An 18,131-nucleotide genomic window follows, 5' to 3' on the forward strand; every position below is an offset into this window, starting at 1 on the left:
CACGGGTCGGGACAGTGGGGCCGGGCACTCGGGGCCTGAGGAGGAGGGGAGGAGCCGGGGAAGGAGGAGACACAGGGGCCCGTGGGCCCCGCCCCCGCCCCGCCCCCGCGGCCGGAGCCCGGGCTGCAGCCGGGCGCGCCGGAGCCTGCGAGCCCGCGAGCCAGCGAGCGGCGGCCGCAGCCTCCCCTGCTCGCGGTGTGACCCCGGCTTCCCGGCCCGCGGCCCCGCCGATCCCGGCGCCCGCGCTCCCAGGGGCAGGGATGCATCATGGCCACGCTGGCTTGCCGGGTGCAATTCTTGGACGACACGGACCCTTTCAACAGCACCAACTTCCCCGAGCCCAGCCGGCCGCCGCTGTTCACGTTTCGCGAAGACCTCGCGCTCGGCACCCAGCTGGCCGGGGTCCACCGGCTGCTGCGGGCGCCGCACAAGGTACGGCCGACCGGTCGGGGCTGGATTTTCTAGACGCAGCCCCTGCTGCGGAGCGCGCGGGGGTGGGGGCGCAGCGGGCAGGCTGCGGTAGGCGCGGCCCCCCCGGACAGGCGCCCAAGGGCAGACCTCCCCCTTCCCCATTGGGCAGGGGGGCCCCGGGCATCTGCCGGCATGCGCGGTATCTGCCGGGCGTGAGAGGAGGACAGCCCGGCGCTCCGGCCCAGAGCGGGCGGGGCCGAGCAGGTGCCGCGCCGGCCGGAGGCGGGATGGGGAAGGTTTCCCGGCTCGGGGCCGTTAGCTCTGCGGGGTGGGCGGGGTGGAGCTGGAAGCCGGCGGTCGGCCCTGCCACCTGGGCCGACGCTGAGCTGGGCGCGGAAAGAACCGGGGCCCCGGGGACTCAGGTCTAAACCTCTCAGGCCTCTGGGGCTGCTGCGGGCGGCCGCGCGACCCTCGCGACAAAGCACGCTTCCCAGGGGACACCTCCTCCTCCCCCCGCGGGGCATCGCCGGGGACGCCCACTGCGTACTGAGATAGCGCTCCGAGTAGTCCCCTTTTCTCCGGAGAAGCAGGTGGCCTTGGGAACCTTAGAGGAGCAGTCGCTGTGGGAGGAGGGGCGGGGGCGCGGAGGGGCGGCGCGCGCACAAAGCCCGAGCCTCGCAGCCCGAAATGAGTGTCCCCTGGGAAGAATGGCTTCTCAGTCCACCCGATAGAGGCTTTTTTCTTCTTTTCTTCTTCTTCTTTTTTAACCCTTTGCAGGAGGACAGGCGTCTTGCAAAGTGTGTGTTTCAAAGAGCTGGGCATTGAAAGCTAACCATTTCGTTACCCAAGAAAACCCTTCCTCCTACTTAAACAGATTGCACCTTGAGAATTACCTCCCAGCACATTTTTTTGCTTAGGGTTCATATCAAAGCTTGGAGATGATTTATTCTTTGAAGATCAACATTGATAAATATTTGGAAGAGATAACCCTTGATACCAAAAAGAACAAAATTGATTTTTCGAAATTCTTTAGATTTCTGTATGATGTTCACCTGCCTTGGAAGAGAGGGAGGTTGTATGTGGAAACCGGTGAACTTTGGCAGTGCCGTTTTTCTCCCTCTATTCGTAGTGTTTCAGTGCTTTCCTTCCCTACTTAATTAGTTACCTGTTTTCAGGGGTGAGAAATGGGGCAGTTCTATCTCATTCTGTTCATGTTGGTGCAGAATGGACGTAACCGTTCGGAGGAATCTCTTTGGTCATAAAAGCAAGTTGGATTAGGAAATGGAGGGACAGAATGATGTATTGTGAATTCAGTTTATCAGAACCACTTTTGTGAATTATTTGGGTCTTCTTAATCAGTAGATTGAATTAAAAGTTTTCAAAGGGCTTTTTTTGGCATCACGATATTCCATTCATTATGATCTCTGATTACAGTGATCTTTTGTTGAAATCACAGAAGGCTCATAATTGTGGTCCTATGACCTTGAAGTGGTTTTCTTGGATTTCAAACCCTATATACATAGGTTGACCTTTGACGCTGGAGGCTGAAGTACATTTTTATGTTTCCCTGGAATAGCCCCATAGTCTTGATCCAGTGTCCCTGGTCTGGTCTGGTAGGAGGAAATCCTGATGCTCCAGTGTTGCCTTTCTGCACCACCACCCCCTCCCACCCCCAGGAGCCACAGCACTGAAATTACACTGGCTCACAGAACTTTCTGAGGTGTCCTCTGCAGAATAAGCAGAGTCGAAAAGTATCCCATAGGACCCCTTGACTCCTTGTCTTGGCAGCCAGCCAGATTTACTCCAGCATCTTTTGCTCAAAGACGCCCTACAGTATATTCAGATGTTTGGCATTGTTTTCACATCTAGAGCTGAGTGATTGGCTGGTACTATTAGCCAGGGTTCTGTAAAACGGAAACTCAGGACATTTATGTGCTTAGGTACACATTCATGTTTTAAGATGCTTGTTAGTTTCTAGCAGGGAATTTTAAAGTCGGATGATCCCCTGTGAGAGAGAGCTCAAGAGTTTTGATCACTGGCATATCAGTATACACCCTATGTCACATCGCTAGGGATGTGAGCGCATGGTCTCACTGAATGCCACATGCCTCCGTGAAGGGGATGCTTTTACGATTCCTATTTTGCAGATGAGGAAACTGAGGCCGAGAGCAATGAATTAACCTAGTTTCTCTGCTGGGAGTCGAGAGCTGAGATTCAAGCCAGGCCTGAGTGTCTTGAGGCCCCCTCTTGGGGCTGCTCTGCTCCCTGGACCAGCCGTGTGGCTGTGGATAGAAGCAGCACCTCCTGGGGGCTCATCCCATTAACCTGGGGAGCTTGCCAAATCACTTTTGTGTGCCAGGTACTTTTTGGCCTGGGGCAGGTGAATGTTACAAGCATGAGTAAGAGCCCTGAGGCAGAATTCCTGGGCTGAGTTCACCTGAGTGGTAGAACAGATAGTTACCAACCCTGCTGTGAATTAGCTGATGGTGAGGGAGGGGGCAGGCTGTCACTCCAGGCCCTGCATGAGTAAGGCTGCCCACACCACAGGGAACACTTCTCCCAGGTTGGGCCTGGCCTTGGTAAGATGGGGAGTTCTTGGGGCAGGACCATCTGTGTGATGGATAGGAGGAAGAAGTGTGACCGTGGGACATGCAGACACCCTCGGTGTACCCAGCCGTCCAGCACAATCAACTCCCCGGGCTTAGTAAACTTTTGTTGCTTGAAGTAGATCACACAGACAGAAAAGTGTGCAGGGCACAGGTGAGCAGCTGGAGGCATGGTCACCCAGTGAACACACCTGCGTAAGCAGCATCTGGAAGGACCTGTGGCGGGTTCTCATTTGTATAGCCCCCCTCCTAGCATTCTCCTGTGCTGGGAATCTGTGAACTGGATAACCTCATAGGCCTTTCCCAGCCCAAACTGGAGTCTATGCATCTTTTCTTTTCTTTTTAAAGATTTTATTTATTTGAGAGACTGAATGAGAGAGAGAGAGAGAGAGAGAGGGCGAGCACATGCACGGGAGGTGGGGAAGGGGTAGGAGCAGAGGGAGAAGGAGAAGCAGACTCCCTGCTGAGCAGAGAGCTCTACTCAAGGCTGTATCCCAGGACCTGAGATCATGACCTGAGCCAAAGGTAGATGCTTAACTAACTGGGACCCAGGTGCCCCATGTGCATCTTTTCTCAACTTAATGATATATTAATTTAGATCATGTCTGCTAACTCCTTAAGAAGTTAGTTGTTTATTTAACTAGTATCATCTTGGACAAAATGATATATTATGCTTACTATGCTTTATCTTCATTTTTTTGCCCAAGCTGCTAGTAGTTCCAGGGAAGATAATTAAGTTAATGATGAGTTTGATAACAAAAAGGTCAAAACAGATGCTGTATTTTCACTGGGGAGATGTTTGTTTTGGTGGTTATATGTTCTGTCTGGCCTAGGTAAGGCCTTTTGTTCTCAAATGTTGCATAAGTAGGTGTTGGTTTCTGGTTTAGTGTTTTAGAGAATTATAATTATAGGACTTCTAATTTGGAAAAATCTATACAGTAGAAATAGTAAGTCATAGGCCTTTCAAAATTTAAATGTGTTTGGATTGATTGATAGAAAAGGCTAAGGATTCTTGTTTCCTTTTGATAGACAAAAGTCGAATTGGAGAATATTTTTACAAAAAAAGAGACAACTAGCCTACCTGTTAAAATGGCAATTAAGACAGTAGTTTAGTTCAGGAGATGTTTCGGTGCCTTTTGTGGACTAGACAGGGTGGAGTGATAGTGTGACCATGTTCTAGGTACTTGCCTGAGACAAGGAGGTCCTAGACTTGCACCAACTCGCCATGTCCAGGGATCCCTAGGTCCGGGTACTGTTGCATGTCATAGCAGAAGAGACCCAGAGCAGACGGAATTCCCCTGGTCACATGAATGGGAAGTTCCAGAGGGGGCATTTGACACCAGTCTGAGCTCTTAATGACTCTGTTTTATGTGTCGGATGTCTTCCTTCCAGCCAGCCTGTCCATTTGCCAGAGTTCTTTTCCAACATGCTTTGGTGATTCCTGTGCACACTACAGTAGAAGTGGCATGGATTATTTGAGGTCATTTAGGTCAGCCTCTCACTAGGTGGGACTCTGATTTGTCTCCCCTGTTGCAGATAAATTCCCAGAGGGAGAAGACCTGGCTGTTTAGTTCTGCCATGTTTCTCTTGAAGCTAACTAGTGCTAAGATGGCGCATGCTAAGTTGATTGATCGGTGTTAGTTATAGAACACAAATCCACTGGTATTATTGCCGTAGTGAATTTCCACCTTAATCCTCTTAAGGGACACATCTGTTTGCTACATTACATTCAGATTTTTAAAAGATGAGATCACTGGTAAAGTTGGCAAGTGTGTTGTGTCACAGAGCATCTTAGGACAAAACTGTTTGAAGAATGTTGTATGAACTGCTAAGAGCATCTCTGTGCGAGCCGAGTTGAATCTGATTCTACCTTAATTAGCTCAGTTGGTTGGAGCCGGGCTATTGAGATCAGGATCATGGGATTGAACTCTTTATGGGTCAGCTGGCTTTGCTTCATGCATGGCCACAGACAGCATCGGTAACCCAGCCAGACGTCCCGCAGGTGCTGTCAAGGCCCCATGCAAGGATCTGGGTTGGAAGGGACTGGCAGAAATCTTTGGGGGGCAGGGGAAGGAGACGTGTAATGGGAGTGTGCTGGGCACTACACGGTAGGCCCCCACGCATAACTTCATTCATCCTCATAACAGCTCTAGCAGGTGGACAATAGTATCCCCAGGTAACAGATGGGGAAACTGAGGCACGGGGAGGCTAAGGAGGTTATCTGAGGCCACACTGCTTTTAAGTGAAGGAGCTGAGATTTAAAGTCAAGTCGTCGTCTTCTTCTTCTTCTTCTTCTTCTTCTTTTTTTTTAATCCAAAGCCTGTAGCCAACTGTGTCCCATTATTAGAAAGCCAGCAGAGCACGTGCTTTCTGTGCTGGGGGAAGCGCAGGTGGGGGAGGGGCCGACTACGTTGCCCTCCCACTCCACGGCTGCCTGTCACAGGGCTGTGACTTAAATGGTTGTGCTCGGGTAAGTTCTTCCAGCGAGGAAGCTCTGTGAGTCTGTGCCTTTTGTCCTCAGAGTCCAACCTGGGTCCCTCTGGAAAACAACAGGACTGCCTGCCTCCGCCCTCCCCCTGCGGACTCTGAAATGTTAGTTCTTAATGGTAGCAGATTTAAAACTGATTAACATGCTGAGGCTGCCGCTGAGCACCCCTCCCCCAGCCTTCTTTCTCCTCCAGGGTTTATTCCTCTGTGCAGAGGAAACTTTGAACATTTGGCAAACTTCTCTGCCCTCTTCCAGTCTCCGCTCCTGGCACCCTCCCGGTGATGCCCCTGGTGCCTGTGGCCCACTCTGGAATGTCCCCAGTGTAACCTGGCTTTCGAAGCAGGGACATTTTCAGAATCTTGGGCTTGTCAGCGTCGTCTGCTCCTTTACAGAGACAAGCAGACTGCTTTTTGTTTTTGTTTTTGCCTTTTTGGCAATGTTATTGGGAAGTGTTTTTGGATCTTGTTCTGAAGTAAGTAAGAAAGAATGGGGAAAATTAAGTTACAATGAATGTTAAACCTCACCACAGGGGTGCAATCAGCAAAATCCAGATTGTGGGCAATTATAGTCTCTCCAAAAATTAAACTGCAAAGAAAAAAAAAAAAAAAGAAGGGAACCTTAGATTCAAAGAGATTTAAGCGCTATATCAACAACCAATTGCAATGTATGGCTCTCATTGGATACTAATTCAAACAAAGACACGGTTAAATAAATATTTGAAGTCATCGAGAAAGCTTGAATAATGACTATTTGATATTAAAATTTATTAAATTTAAATTAATAAAAATAACAAATTAATTTGATATTAAACATTAAAGCATGATAACAATATTGTGGTTATATTTAAAGGCATGTTTGTATTTTTCAGAGATACATACTGAAATATATACAGATGAAATTATAGGATGTCTGGAATTTGCTTCAAAATAATCCTGGATGAGGGAAAAGTAGGTGGGTGAGTTTACAGGGGAACAAGACAGACCATGAGTCCAAGTTGGATTATCAGTGTATGAGGAGGTCATTATATTATTTTCTATACTTTTGCAGATGTTGAACTTTTTTTTTTTTTAACTTTTTAAATAAAAGAGCTAAAAAATTAGGCTATGAGTGTGTTCCCTTTGGGATCTGAGTCCTTTCATTAAGTGTCACGGGTGTCCTGGGTGTGTTCACTATGGCTGAGGCCAGTCGTCAGCAAATTTGCTGTTGTGCTTCCACTGGTATTTTTCTTCCCATCCTGATGGTTGCATTCTCCTTAGGATCTTTGAAAAACAAGTGTAGGACATCAGTCGTGTTATGTTTAGGATTTCTTTCTAGGCTCAGTCCATTCTTATGATGAAGGCAGCTCAGCAAACATCCATCTCACAGACTCTCAGTTTGGTAAAGGAAGGGTTAAGGTGGAGAATTTATATGAGCAGTTTCAGTAGATGCCCCCCCAATTTTTATCACTAAGCTGAGATGTTGCTCAGGCTATAATTAATGATACTGGTATAAAGGCCCTCAGTTTCCCAGTGGCTGGTAGAGCCTGTGCCTTGCTCTCATGACCACACTCTAGGTCTTGATTTCCTCTACCACCACCTTGAGTTTGCCTCAGGAGAACCACCCAGAATGCAGCGCACAGCAGTGATGCTGCCATGTATTTGAAAATGTGAGTTGGTATATGTTGGCACTCTGACAGGAAGCTTTTGATTTCTATGGGCAGGTCAAACCATTTATGGATGAGCTATTGGTGAGGGGAGAAGATAGATCATTTAAAAAAAATAGATTAGGGACGCCTGGGTGGCTCAGTTGGTTGGACGACTGCCTTCGGCTCTAGTCACGATCCTGGAGTCACGGGATCAAGTCTTGCATCGGGCTCCCAGCTCCATGGGGAGTCTGCTTCTCCCTCTGACCTTCTCCTCGCTCATGCTCTCTCTCACTGTCTCTCTCTCAAATGAATAAATAAAATCTTTAAAAAAAAATAGATTACCATGCATGAGCAAAATTATATACCAGAAGTTGATCTATTTTTAGAGCCACATAGTAACAAATGGTATTACATTGTGTCTTTTTACAACTCGGGAACATACTTCCTCTTCGTCGCTTAGATTTGTAACCAGAAATCAAAATTTTGAATTCTAAGGGGAATATTTAGAACTTAATATCAGGAAAAAAATGTCTCAAAATTGTGAACACATTGGGGAAATGGGAAAATGTTAAATAGCTTGCAATTCAATATAGCACAACGCTCTTAGATTTGGCCAAAGGGACACAGAAAAACGGATTTGTTGATTACCTCATCAAGTATTTTTAACATTCTCAGAAAGAAGAAAACGCAGAAGGAGACTTTCTTGTTATTGATTAGGCTTCTCTGGTTCTTCTGGCACTGGTATCGTGGCGCTGAATGGAATGCCAGGTCCCCACCAGAGTGCACAGGACACACCAAGGATTATTCTGAAGTTCTCATAATGGAAGATGTAGCAGATGCAACTTCTGACTGGTCTTCTTCTTCTTCTTCTTCTTCTTCTTTTTTTTTTTTAAAGATTTTTATTTATTTATTTGATAGATCACAAGTAGGCAGAGAGGCAGGCAGAGAGAGAGAGGAGGAAGCAGGCTCCCCACTGAGCAGAGAGCCCGATGTGGGGCTCGATCCCAGGACCCTGGGATCATGACCTGAGCTGAAGGCAGAGGCTTTAACCCACTGAGCAGCCCAGGTGCCCCCCCAACTGGTCTTCTGATCAGATCCCAAGAGCGGCTTGCGGCTCGTGGCCAATGAGTGGAAGGGCAGATGCTCCTGAGTGGCCAGACTTGGACATGGTTAGAGCAGGTGCAAGACGGAGCAGCGGGTCCTTGGGGGAGAGAATGAGGAGGAGGGTCCTTCTGGCTAAGTTGGCGTCACACACGGTACTCCAACCATTTACTTTGCCTGTTCATACTGGCCAGAGTTTTGACTAAAGGAGTTTATAGCACTTACATTTTATACCACTTTAGTACTTGCTTTGTTTTCCCTATGATTTCACCTTCCCCAGTCCTCCCCGCATGATAATTATCAACCCAGAGTCAAAGGTGAGTCCCTCATGACTCGTGAACACACGCGGGTGATGGTGTTGGGTCTGAGACAGCTGACTGCGACAATGCTTCCTTCTTCCCTTCCCCTACTGTAATTTAATTAAATGAAATTCAATATTGTTAAGTATGCTGCACCCCACAAACCTAGCTTTCAAGCCTTGTGAACAATTATGTGGGGACTTCTGTCTGGTTCTCTGATTTCACCAGGGAGGCTGTGCGCAGCTGAGGTGCAGGGGCGCAGGGCTCCCTGGGCGAGCAGCCAACTGAAGACAGAGGTTGATGATACCCCAGTCCCAGGAGAGTTGGGGGGCTTGGAGCCCAGTCTTCAGCGGTGCCACCCTGACCCACAGCCTCAGAGTAGGTATTGCTGGGCTGTCTGCTCCATTGTCCAGCTGTGTGTTCTCGTGCTAACGCCCCACTGGCTGGCTGACTGTGGTTCACAGTACATCTTGACATCTGGTGGGGTGGACATTCTCTTCTTGCCTTGCAACATACACATTAATAGGAAAAAGGTGAAAAAGGTGAAAGAGGGTCCCTTTAATGGATTTTAATGTGAAGGAAACCTTACCAAACAGGCCTGTGTGACCCATTAAAGAGGGAAGAGTGAGGGGCACCCGGGTGGCTCAGTTGGTTAAGCGTCTGTCTTCAGCTCAGGTCATGATCTCAGGGTCCTGGGAAGGAGCCCTGCCTTGGGCTCCATGCTCAGCGGGGAGTCTGCTTGTCCCTCCCGCTGTTCACACTCTCTATCTTTCAAGTAAATAAAACTTAAAAAAAAAAAAAAAGAGGAAAGAGAGAGTCAGAGAATGTTACTCTTCTGCTCTAAACCTCCCTCAGCCCCCTGTCCTTCAGGGTCAACTCCAAAGCCCTTGAGTAGCTGGCCCATTGGTTCATGAAGTTTAGGTTGGTTGGCCAGTTTTATGGTTGGTTTGGTTTACTGATGCAGCCCTAGAGCCTAGACAAGTGCCTGGCACAAAGTACATATCTAGTAAGTGGTTGTTGAATGAGCACATTACCATAACATTCAGAGCTGGAGGGAAGGAAGAGTGGTCTCATTCCAACTCTTACCATGCAGAAGGTCCTTCTGTAAAACCTCTGGCCTACGTGTTCTAGAATGAGAGGGAGTAGTTTCTTCTCCCTTCATGGGCAGCCTTTCCCATTTTTGATCTCTTTTTGTTAGAATTTATTCTTTATTTGTGCCTGATTTTCACTTATAGAAGTGGGTTTTCATAGCTTCACAGATGGTGATGGAGATGGGTCTGGATAATTTATTAGTTGACTCTGCCTAAGAGGGTGGAAATAAGATGGATAAGCCCAAAGGGCCGTCAGTGCAGGGGTTGGTAAATGGAGTGAGCTGTGACCTGCAGATAGTGCCTAGAAGGGAATGCTGGAAGGATCAGACTTGTCCCTTTCCCCTGTCATGGTGGAAGTAAAAAGCTCCTTTCCTGTCATGTTAATGCGGAGAAATATGGTCTGTGTTCCTCACCTGAGTCAATATTATCTGTATTGGTCTGTGTGTGCTTGGTACCCTAAATTGTCTTCAGACTTGTGTTTCCACCTGGCTGTGAACTTAAACTGCATGTTTGGAATCCAGAGTGATGTTGCTGGGGAGAGGTTACCATTAGCAAAGCTGGATTCAAGGAGAAAAAGACCAAGAGGCAAGGAGTCTACCCACGTGAAACTAACAGAGCATCTGTTCCCAGCACAGAACGAGCACGTGGGTAAATTTGGAAACTGCAGAAAAGCACACTGAAAAAAATAAAAACCACTCTTCTCACCACCCGAAGGGACCCAACCACTCTTACCACTTTGTGTTTTATCAGGCTTTTAATAGCTAGGCATTTTAAACTGTAACATTATGAACACATTCCTAAGCCATTAATGCTCTCAGAGCATATCCTCTTTAATGACAGCATAGTGATCCATTCTGTGCTCATGCAGTGGTCCATGGAAGCATTCCTCCCCTGCTCTGTGAGGGAAAGAGCTCAGTCTCTTTTGTGGTTATTTGTCCCATGCTTGGTGCTTAATAAATACTCATTAAATGAATGCAGGAGTGAACGAGCCATTGGATGTTTAGGTAGTTGCCAATATAAAAACACAGATAAAGCTGTAATATACATGCTTGCAGAAAGAAAATCCTTGTGCTTATGTCTGATTATTTTCTTAAGATGAATTCCTAGGGGTTCAGTTGCTGAGAAGAAAGGGGAAGAATTTATCTTGGGTGGCAGCAGTTGCCTCCATTTTAAGAAGAAGATTGGTTGACACGTTGGAGGGCTAGGGAAGAGCTAGGCCAAGTGGTGAAGCCCAGCTCCTGGGTGACCTTGTCCGGATATGGCCGTTCGCGTCACGGCTGGGAGGAGCATTAGAATTCTGGGACTACCACCCAGTGGGACTCAGAGAAGACTGTTGAACCCTTAGGAAATTATGTAAATGTATGTATCCCATTGCCTCTCCCTATTTTGAGGGACAAAATCATGGCTATACTTTAAAAGTCAAAGCTAAACTTAGAACTGTTACATTGTATGCATACAAGTAACAGTACTGTGCTCCTAAGACAAAGATACATCCCATTAGCTGCTAATGCTTCCAGAAAACTGAGGAGCCTGTATACTGCAGGTGGGGTAGTCAGTGACTCCACCTCTTTCTAGAGACTTGGCAACACATACAAATCATAAAAATAATTATTTTTGACCCAGGACCCCCCTTACAAGAATTATTTGAAGAGACAGATAAAAATACAGAAATTCTATATGTATAAAGATATTCGAGGATTATATTAATAATGAAGAGCTAAAAAAACCCTCAATGTTACATGACAAGGGAGATATTAAATATATTATGTTTTATTATGGACAGATTATCAGGTAGCTTTTAAAATAACTCATCTCCTCGTGCAGGCTGTTATAACAAAATGCCATATAGATTGGGGGGCTTAAACAGCAGACATTTATTTTCTCAATAGTTCTGGAGGCTGGAAGTCCAAGATCAAGGTGCCAGCAGATTTGGTTCTTGGTGAGGTCCTCCTTTCTGGTTTGCAGATAGAGAACCACCTTCCTGCTGTGTTCTCACATGGCAGAGAGAGAAAGCTCTGGTGTCTCCCCTTCCTCTCTCACTTCCTTTCCCCTCTTCTCCCCCTCCCCTTTCCCCCCTTTTCCATTCCTTCCTTCACCCTTTTCCCCCCTTTCCCCCCTTTCCCCCCTTCCCCTTCCCTTCCTTTTCCCTTTCCTTTCTCCCTCCTTCCCTCCCCTCTCCTTCCTTCCTTCCTTCTTTCTTTTGTGGTTTCATACCTTTAACTTCCTTTTCTTATAAGGGTACTAATCCCACCATGGGGCCCCACCCTCATCTAAACCTAATTACCTCCCAAAGGCTCTACCTCCTGATACCACACATTGGGAGTTAGGGCTTCAAAATATGCATTTGGGGGAGACATATTCAGTCCATAAGAACCCACATGAATCATCAAATGGTACATATGGAAATGTAGCAAAGAAATGTCAAGAATGGAACAAGTAACTTCCTTCTCCCGGACCGGCTCCCATGGCTTTTCTTCATCTTACTCATTACAAACGTCCCGTGAGAACTGAGTCAGACTCGATTCCTCTGCTTTTGCACCCAGGCCCCTCCTCTCCATTCCTGAGTCTTCCTGGCTCTCCTTCGGACTTGGGCTCTGGAAAACAGCTCTCTGATCCGTCCGTACCCTCCCCCTTCCCTTCCCTGTCCCCTCCTCCTTTGCTCTGGTGGCTGCCCACTATTTACCAGGGGAAGTCCCAGCCCTTCACAGGGACTCAGGGTTCTCTGTGACCTGGCCTCTCGTCTGCCGCTCCCCCATGGTCCCTGACTGTCCTTCCCTCCCTGCCCTTCCCAAACCCTGTGCTAAAATGCTTGCCGTTCTCCTCATAGGCTGCCCTGGATGGTTGTTCAGGTTCTTGCCTCCACCTGGCCTGCCTTTTCAGCCCTCCAGCTGCCCCCAGACCCAGGCGGGCTGTGCTCCATGCGCTCCCTCACCCATGGCACCGTGTGTCCGTCTCCCCACCGGGCCGTAACCCTTCCGGGGCGGGAAGTGCATTTAACTTACCTTCCAGTTCAGGGTTCCTAGCACAGTGCCTGACACATAATAAGCCCTAAATTTTGAATATTTGAATGAATGTTCAGTGGAAAAGTACGGTATGTGTTTATATCATGATGATTACAAGAATTGAGTAGACTTCACTTTTCAAGATCCCTCCTCAGATCCCTGGTCTGAGAACCTGGTTTGCGTGTTACACCGTCCCCACAAACGGCGGGTGAGTGAGGGAGAACCAGTTCTTCCATGTCTCAAAACCTTGTTTTCTGGCCTTTTCCACACTGGGTCTGTGCTAGGATCTCAGAGAGGAAGCCCGGGGTGGGCAAAAGAAGGCCCACCGTCCCGTCAGGGGCATCTCCTGTTGGGGCTGAAGGGTGGGGATGAGGCTGGGTCTCCGCTGCATTGGGTGGTGAGGGCTCCTCCAAGGGGCCCAGTTTGAGGCCTGTCGTGCGAGATGGAGAAGCAGCACCGCCTCATGGGCCAGATGTCCCTGTTTACCCAGTTCCTGGCCTTCCTCATGCCCTTGCTTACTGTTCCTGCCCAGGCTGAGCCGTGGGGAGGGCGAGGAGAGTTGTGAGCATGTGTGAGGGCCAGGGTCGCTGAAGCCGGGGAGGCCGCTGTCGCTGTGGTTAGCTGGTGGGTCTGGGAGACCAGAGTGCTATTGGCAGAGTCCAGCCGCCCTTCTTTCCACACAGGAAGCTTCGGCCCTCTGCCAGCCGCGGAGGTTGTGGATAGGTTTTATTTCAGGTGATGACACTAGGCTCACAGGGATATATTACCCGTTGGCCATATCAGATCATCGTTTCAGGCTGCAGGAGCGCTCCGGCTGGCTCCTGATCACAGCTCCCAGAAATCACCAGCCCCCTGGCTTCTGCAGGACCTGGTGCTACCTGAGGGGCTAGTGTCTGGGTGGCCAGTGCCTGGCTGTGGGAGAGGTTATCCAGCCCTTCTGGGGGTCCTCCATTCAAGGTCCATAGTACCGGGTATTTGTGGGCAGGAAAGAAGAGCTCTGGCCTTCCTGTCCAGAACGATAGTCAAGGATATGAGTAGTTTTTTGTTCCCAGAACTGGGTGCATTTTTGTGGACAGTGATTCATCGCTGAATTTGCCTGTAATAGAACCGCGGCATGTCTGTGCAGTTTACAAGGCATGGGGATGTAGGTTTGCTGGCTGATCCTCACACAACCCCAGAAGGGGGTGAGATGGGTCATTTAGGCTCCATCTCTGAGTTAAGAGAACTAAAATCAGGTTGGCTTCTTGACTGATGCCCAGGAATAGCCCCTCAGTGGATGGCAGCGCTAGAACTGTGGTCCCACATCTTCTGTCCTCCAGGCCCCCAACTCTCTGTCCAGTGGGGATTCTCAGAATCAGCCTCAGTCTGTCAGAGATAAGCATGGGGAACATAGGTGGACACCCATGTGTGGAGTGCACATGGACAGGAGGAGATTCGGCTGAGTTCATAGACGTTCTATGTAACCAGTTGGTGATTATTTTTCTGAGAGCTGCTGAGCAGAGCTTGGTTAAGTGGGAAGCTTTCTTTCAGTCAAGTCCCTGATCTCAGGCCATGAAAGCCATCTCCTTTATGGTTATGATTGGTTGGAGAAATCAGTCATAGACACAACAAAGAATGAAGTAACAATGGACAGGCAGCATATGACTCATGTCTACATGTGACGTAGGCGGCCAGGGCTATGGAGATGTCAGAAGTGGGAAAAATCGACGTGGGCTCGCATTCCAGAAAGCCTCCTGGTGAGAGTGGGAAGGGTTGAGTAGATGAACGGAAAGGTGAGACGTGGATGGGACCGGGAGAGGGTGGGGGTCAAGTCTGGATGGCTCTGGGCAAGTGAGAACAGTCCCCGATGTGGAGAAGGGGACCCACAAGGGTGGGTGGAGGGGCCAGGTTGGTACACTGGGCTGTTGTCAGTGAGCACAAAACTGTTTGAGAAGTTACTTCTTTTCCATGTAATGAAAACATAAGGGGAAAGGATGGAAAGAGGAGAGAAAAATGAAAATCTGAGAAGGGGAATGATTACAAAGAAAAAGGGGAGAGAAAGAAACTGGTAAGAGAAGAAAGGAGAGTGATGGACAGGCAGTCCCTGAAAAGCCACTGATGAAGAATGTGTGGGAGGAGGAGGATGGCTGGGGACAAGCCACAGGATGGGCCTGGCCTGGGCCTGGAGGGCGGAGTCTCCCGCTGCCCACGCCCCTGGTCACTGCTATTCCCAGTGAGTGCAAGTGTTAGCCGAGGGCTGAGATGACCCTTTTCAGGGACTTTCCTTCCTTCCTCTCTTTCTCAAACGATTATGCGGTGTCTTCTCAGCGTCAGACTCTGGGAGGGCCTGCACAGTAAAAAAATAAAAAACAAAGGAAACCAGGGGTCAGCAAAATCACAGTGAGTGACCACTCCAGCCCAGTCTGTGCCTTCCATAGTCCCTCTCTTAAAACCTTGGACCAATAGCCTCATCCCTTACAGGGCTGTGTGGACAAAAACAAAAAAAAGATCCTACCATCGCATTAGCAGCTCTAGCCCCAGCTGCCCTGGGCCAGGTACCTGTTTCCTGTCCCTTACCCCCCACCAAACCTGTGACCGCAGACTGCCTTGAAGCTGAGGCTTCCCTTGGGGATTGTTGCTTTAGCAAGGGGTGGTCTGAGGCTTTGGTCATCCAGAAAACCCTCCTCCCTGGCCACAGTCAGCCTTCACCGCCATGTGTCTTAGACCTTGTCCGGGCTCTGCTGTTTTACCTCCTTCTCCCTCCTGTTCCATTCTCGCTCCCGCCCCACCACCACCGTGAAACTGCCCTTGCTAAGGTGCTCGTCCTTAATATAGGGGATGGTTTTCTGTCTTTATCTCATTTAACCTCTTGGTAGCGCTTGCTGGTTCTGGTCATCCCCTCGGAGGAGTGCTGCTGTTCTGAGTTTGATAGTGACAGATTCTCCTTCCCCTTCCTTCCTTCTCAGCCCTCAGTGTCCTCCCGCCCTTTGAGTGTTAGCCTTTCTCAGGGCTTTGTCCCAAGACCATGCCTTCTCCTCACAGATGACCTCGTTTTCTGGGTGGCTCCCAGAGCTTTCTGATAACCCCCTCATTCTTTTTTCTAGCCCAGCATTCTCTCTGGTCCTGAGGGCAACGATCCAATGGCCTGTGGATGGCTCCCCTTGGATGTCCCACAGATGCCGAACGTGCACAGGGTCGAGATCGGATCTTTTTATCTTCCCACAGACCCGCAGTGCCTCTGGGAGGAACAGACCCTATGTGGCGAGCTGCCCAAACCAACAGCCTCTCCCTGGCTCTGGCCGCCATCTCTCAGCCCTCCCATGCGGGTGATTCTGTTGGCTCTTGGCACTTCTTGCCCCATTCCGTAGATAGTCCCTGGCATATGGAAAGTGCCCAGCAAATGGTGAAATGAAGGAAAAGCATGCAAGATAATGTGTGAGAAAGTGTCTGTCACATGACAGTTGTTCGAAAAGTGTCCTTTATTAGTTACTCACAGCTGCGAACAAATCCCTCTGAAGCATAGTTGCTTAACATGTTCGCGTTCTCTCTCCCAGTTTCCTCCGACCAGGAATTTGGGAGATCGTGCCGGGTGGTTCTGGCTCGGGGTCTGTTACGAGGGTGCAGCCAGACCACGGCTTCTTCGATTCCTGGGCTGGACAGATGCAGGGAGCTGGGCGCTCCTGGGGCGGCTCTCGTTATCTCTCTGGTCTTATTCTCTCTCTGGTCTCTCCACAGGTCTCTTGTGTCGTGGCTTTCAGGTAGTGGACTTCTTCCATGGCCACTCAGGGCTCTAGACGGAGCCCAGGGGGGTGCTATCTCCCTTTTTCTGTCCCTCTCATTGGTCCTCTATGGGTTTGAGCAAGTCAGCAAGCCTGGCCAGCGTTCAAGACACCAGTGTCCCATGGTGCGAGGTGTCAAAGATTTATGAACTTCTTAAAAAGACATTTATACACATTTATACATTTATAAATCACCTTGATTTTTGGTGGGCAATCCTAGGAGTTTGGACACAGGTAGAAGTTCTCATAACTACTAGAGGATACGGGAGCGCTCCAGCAACTTGAAGAATTCCCTAAGGCTATCCATTCGTCATCAGACTTTCCCCTCAGCCGTGACTCCTGGTAACCACAGGTCTGTTCTCTCTCCCTATAGTTTTGTGTTTTCTGGAAGGTAATATAAAGAATCATTTAGCATGCAGCCTTCAGAGACTGGCTTCTTTCACTCTTCATAATGCCCTTGAGACCCATCTAAGTTGTGTGTTTCGACAGTTCATGCCTTGCTAATGCTGAGTGGCATTCCACTGTGTGGATGTACCAGTTTGGTCATTCATTCAGTCCTGGAAGGGCACTTGTGTTATTTCCAGTGTTTGATGATTACAAATAAGGCTGCTATAAGCATTTGATCTGGAGGCTCATGGCATAGTCCGTATGTCCTACTGCCTTTTCTGCTGTAAACGTTCGTGTAGAGATATTGTGTGAACATACATATTCAGTTTTCTAGGATAAGTACCTAGAAGTGGGATTGCTTTTTTGGCAGAGAATGACCTGGCACTCTCCTTGGCAGGTCTGTCAGGGGTTTTGTACTTATTAGGCAAATTACCCTTTGTCAGAAGAATTTGTTATTCGAGTCTTTGAACTTCAGAGTAGAAGAACCTTTCCAAACCCTGCCCAGAGAAAGGACCATTCATGTAAAAATCATTGTCAGTAGGTATCTTACAATTCCTTATTCTTCCGTCATCAGAGGCCCTGCTGGGGATGAACGTGAGGCGAAGCCCCGAGGTCCGGCTGTAGCCTCGTCACCCTGAGCTGTGACGTCACCAGCCACTCACTCTGTACCCTCCTTTCCACGACTTTACAAGGGGACAGTGCCTGTGACAGAACTGTGTGGGGACCATTTTTCAAACCCCATGGGGCACAGATCATCAGAAATTCTCTCAGCTGGCAAAATACCATAAATCAGTGAAGCAGCAGGCAGCCTTGGACCATCCAAGGTCTCAGAGTATGAAAAATGCACTTTGATCATCACAGAGATGAAGTGAGCCGCGGCGGGTAGGTGGCTGGACGGCTGTGGCTTTCTTCCTCTGGCGAGTCAGAGAAGAGACCCACCTAAAGTGAAGGGGTGGTGGTGGGATCAGTGGGGAGAGGCTAAACCCTTAAGAAGTCCAGAGGCTAGAGTGTTAACGATTTGTTTGTTTGTTTTTTAAAGATTTTATTTATTTATTTGACAGAGGTCACAAGTAGTCAGAGAGGCAGGCAGAGAGAGAGGAGGAAGCAGGCCCCCTGCTGAGAAGAGAGCCCGCTGGGAGGCTCGATCCTAGGACCCTGAGATCATGACCTGAGCCGAAAGCAGAGGCTTTAAACCACTGAGCCACCCAGGCGTCCCCTGTTTTCTTTTTTAAAGATTTATTTATTTGAGAGAGAGAGAATGTGTATGCAGGCATGAGTGGGGGGAGGCTCAGAGGGAGTTAATCCTCAAGCAGATTCCCCACTGAGTTTGGAGCCCAATGCCAGACTTGATCTCAGAACCCACG

The 18,131-nt window shown here is 48.8% G+C and overlaps 1 protein-coding gene across 3 annotated transcripts in view; it reads left to right on the forward strand.

Annotated features, from left to right (window-relative positions):
• Positions 1–267: 267 nt before the first annotated feature.
• Positions 268–18,131, forward strand: part of LOC111142502 (formin homology 2 domain containing 3) — a 467,037-nt gene continuing 449,173 nt past the window's right edge. For all 3 annotated transcript variants that reach the window (XM_022495723.1, XM_022495724.1, XM_022495725.1), the window contains exon 1: positions 268–432. In XM_022495723.1, coding sequence (XP_022351431.1) covers positions 268–432 — 165 coding nt within the window. The remainder of the gene's footprint in view (positions 433–18,131) is intronic.

Source organism: Enhydra lutris, unplaced genomic scaffold (assembly GCF_002288905.1).
Source record: "Enhydra lutris kenyoni isolate GAN:26980312 unplaced genomic scaffold, ASM228890v2 scaffoldscaffold8, whole genome shotgun sequence".
Classification (NCBI taxonomy): Eukaryota; Metazoa; Chordata; class Mammalia; order Carnivora; family Mustelidae; genus Enhydra; species Enhydra lutris.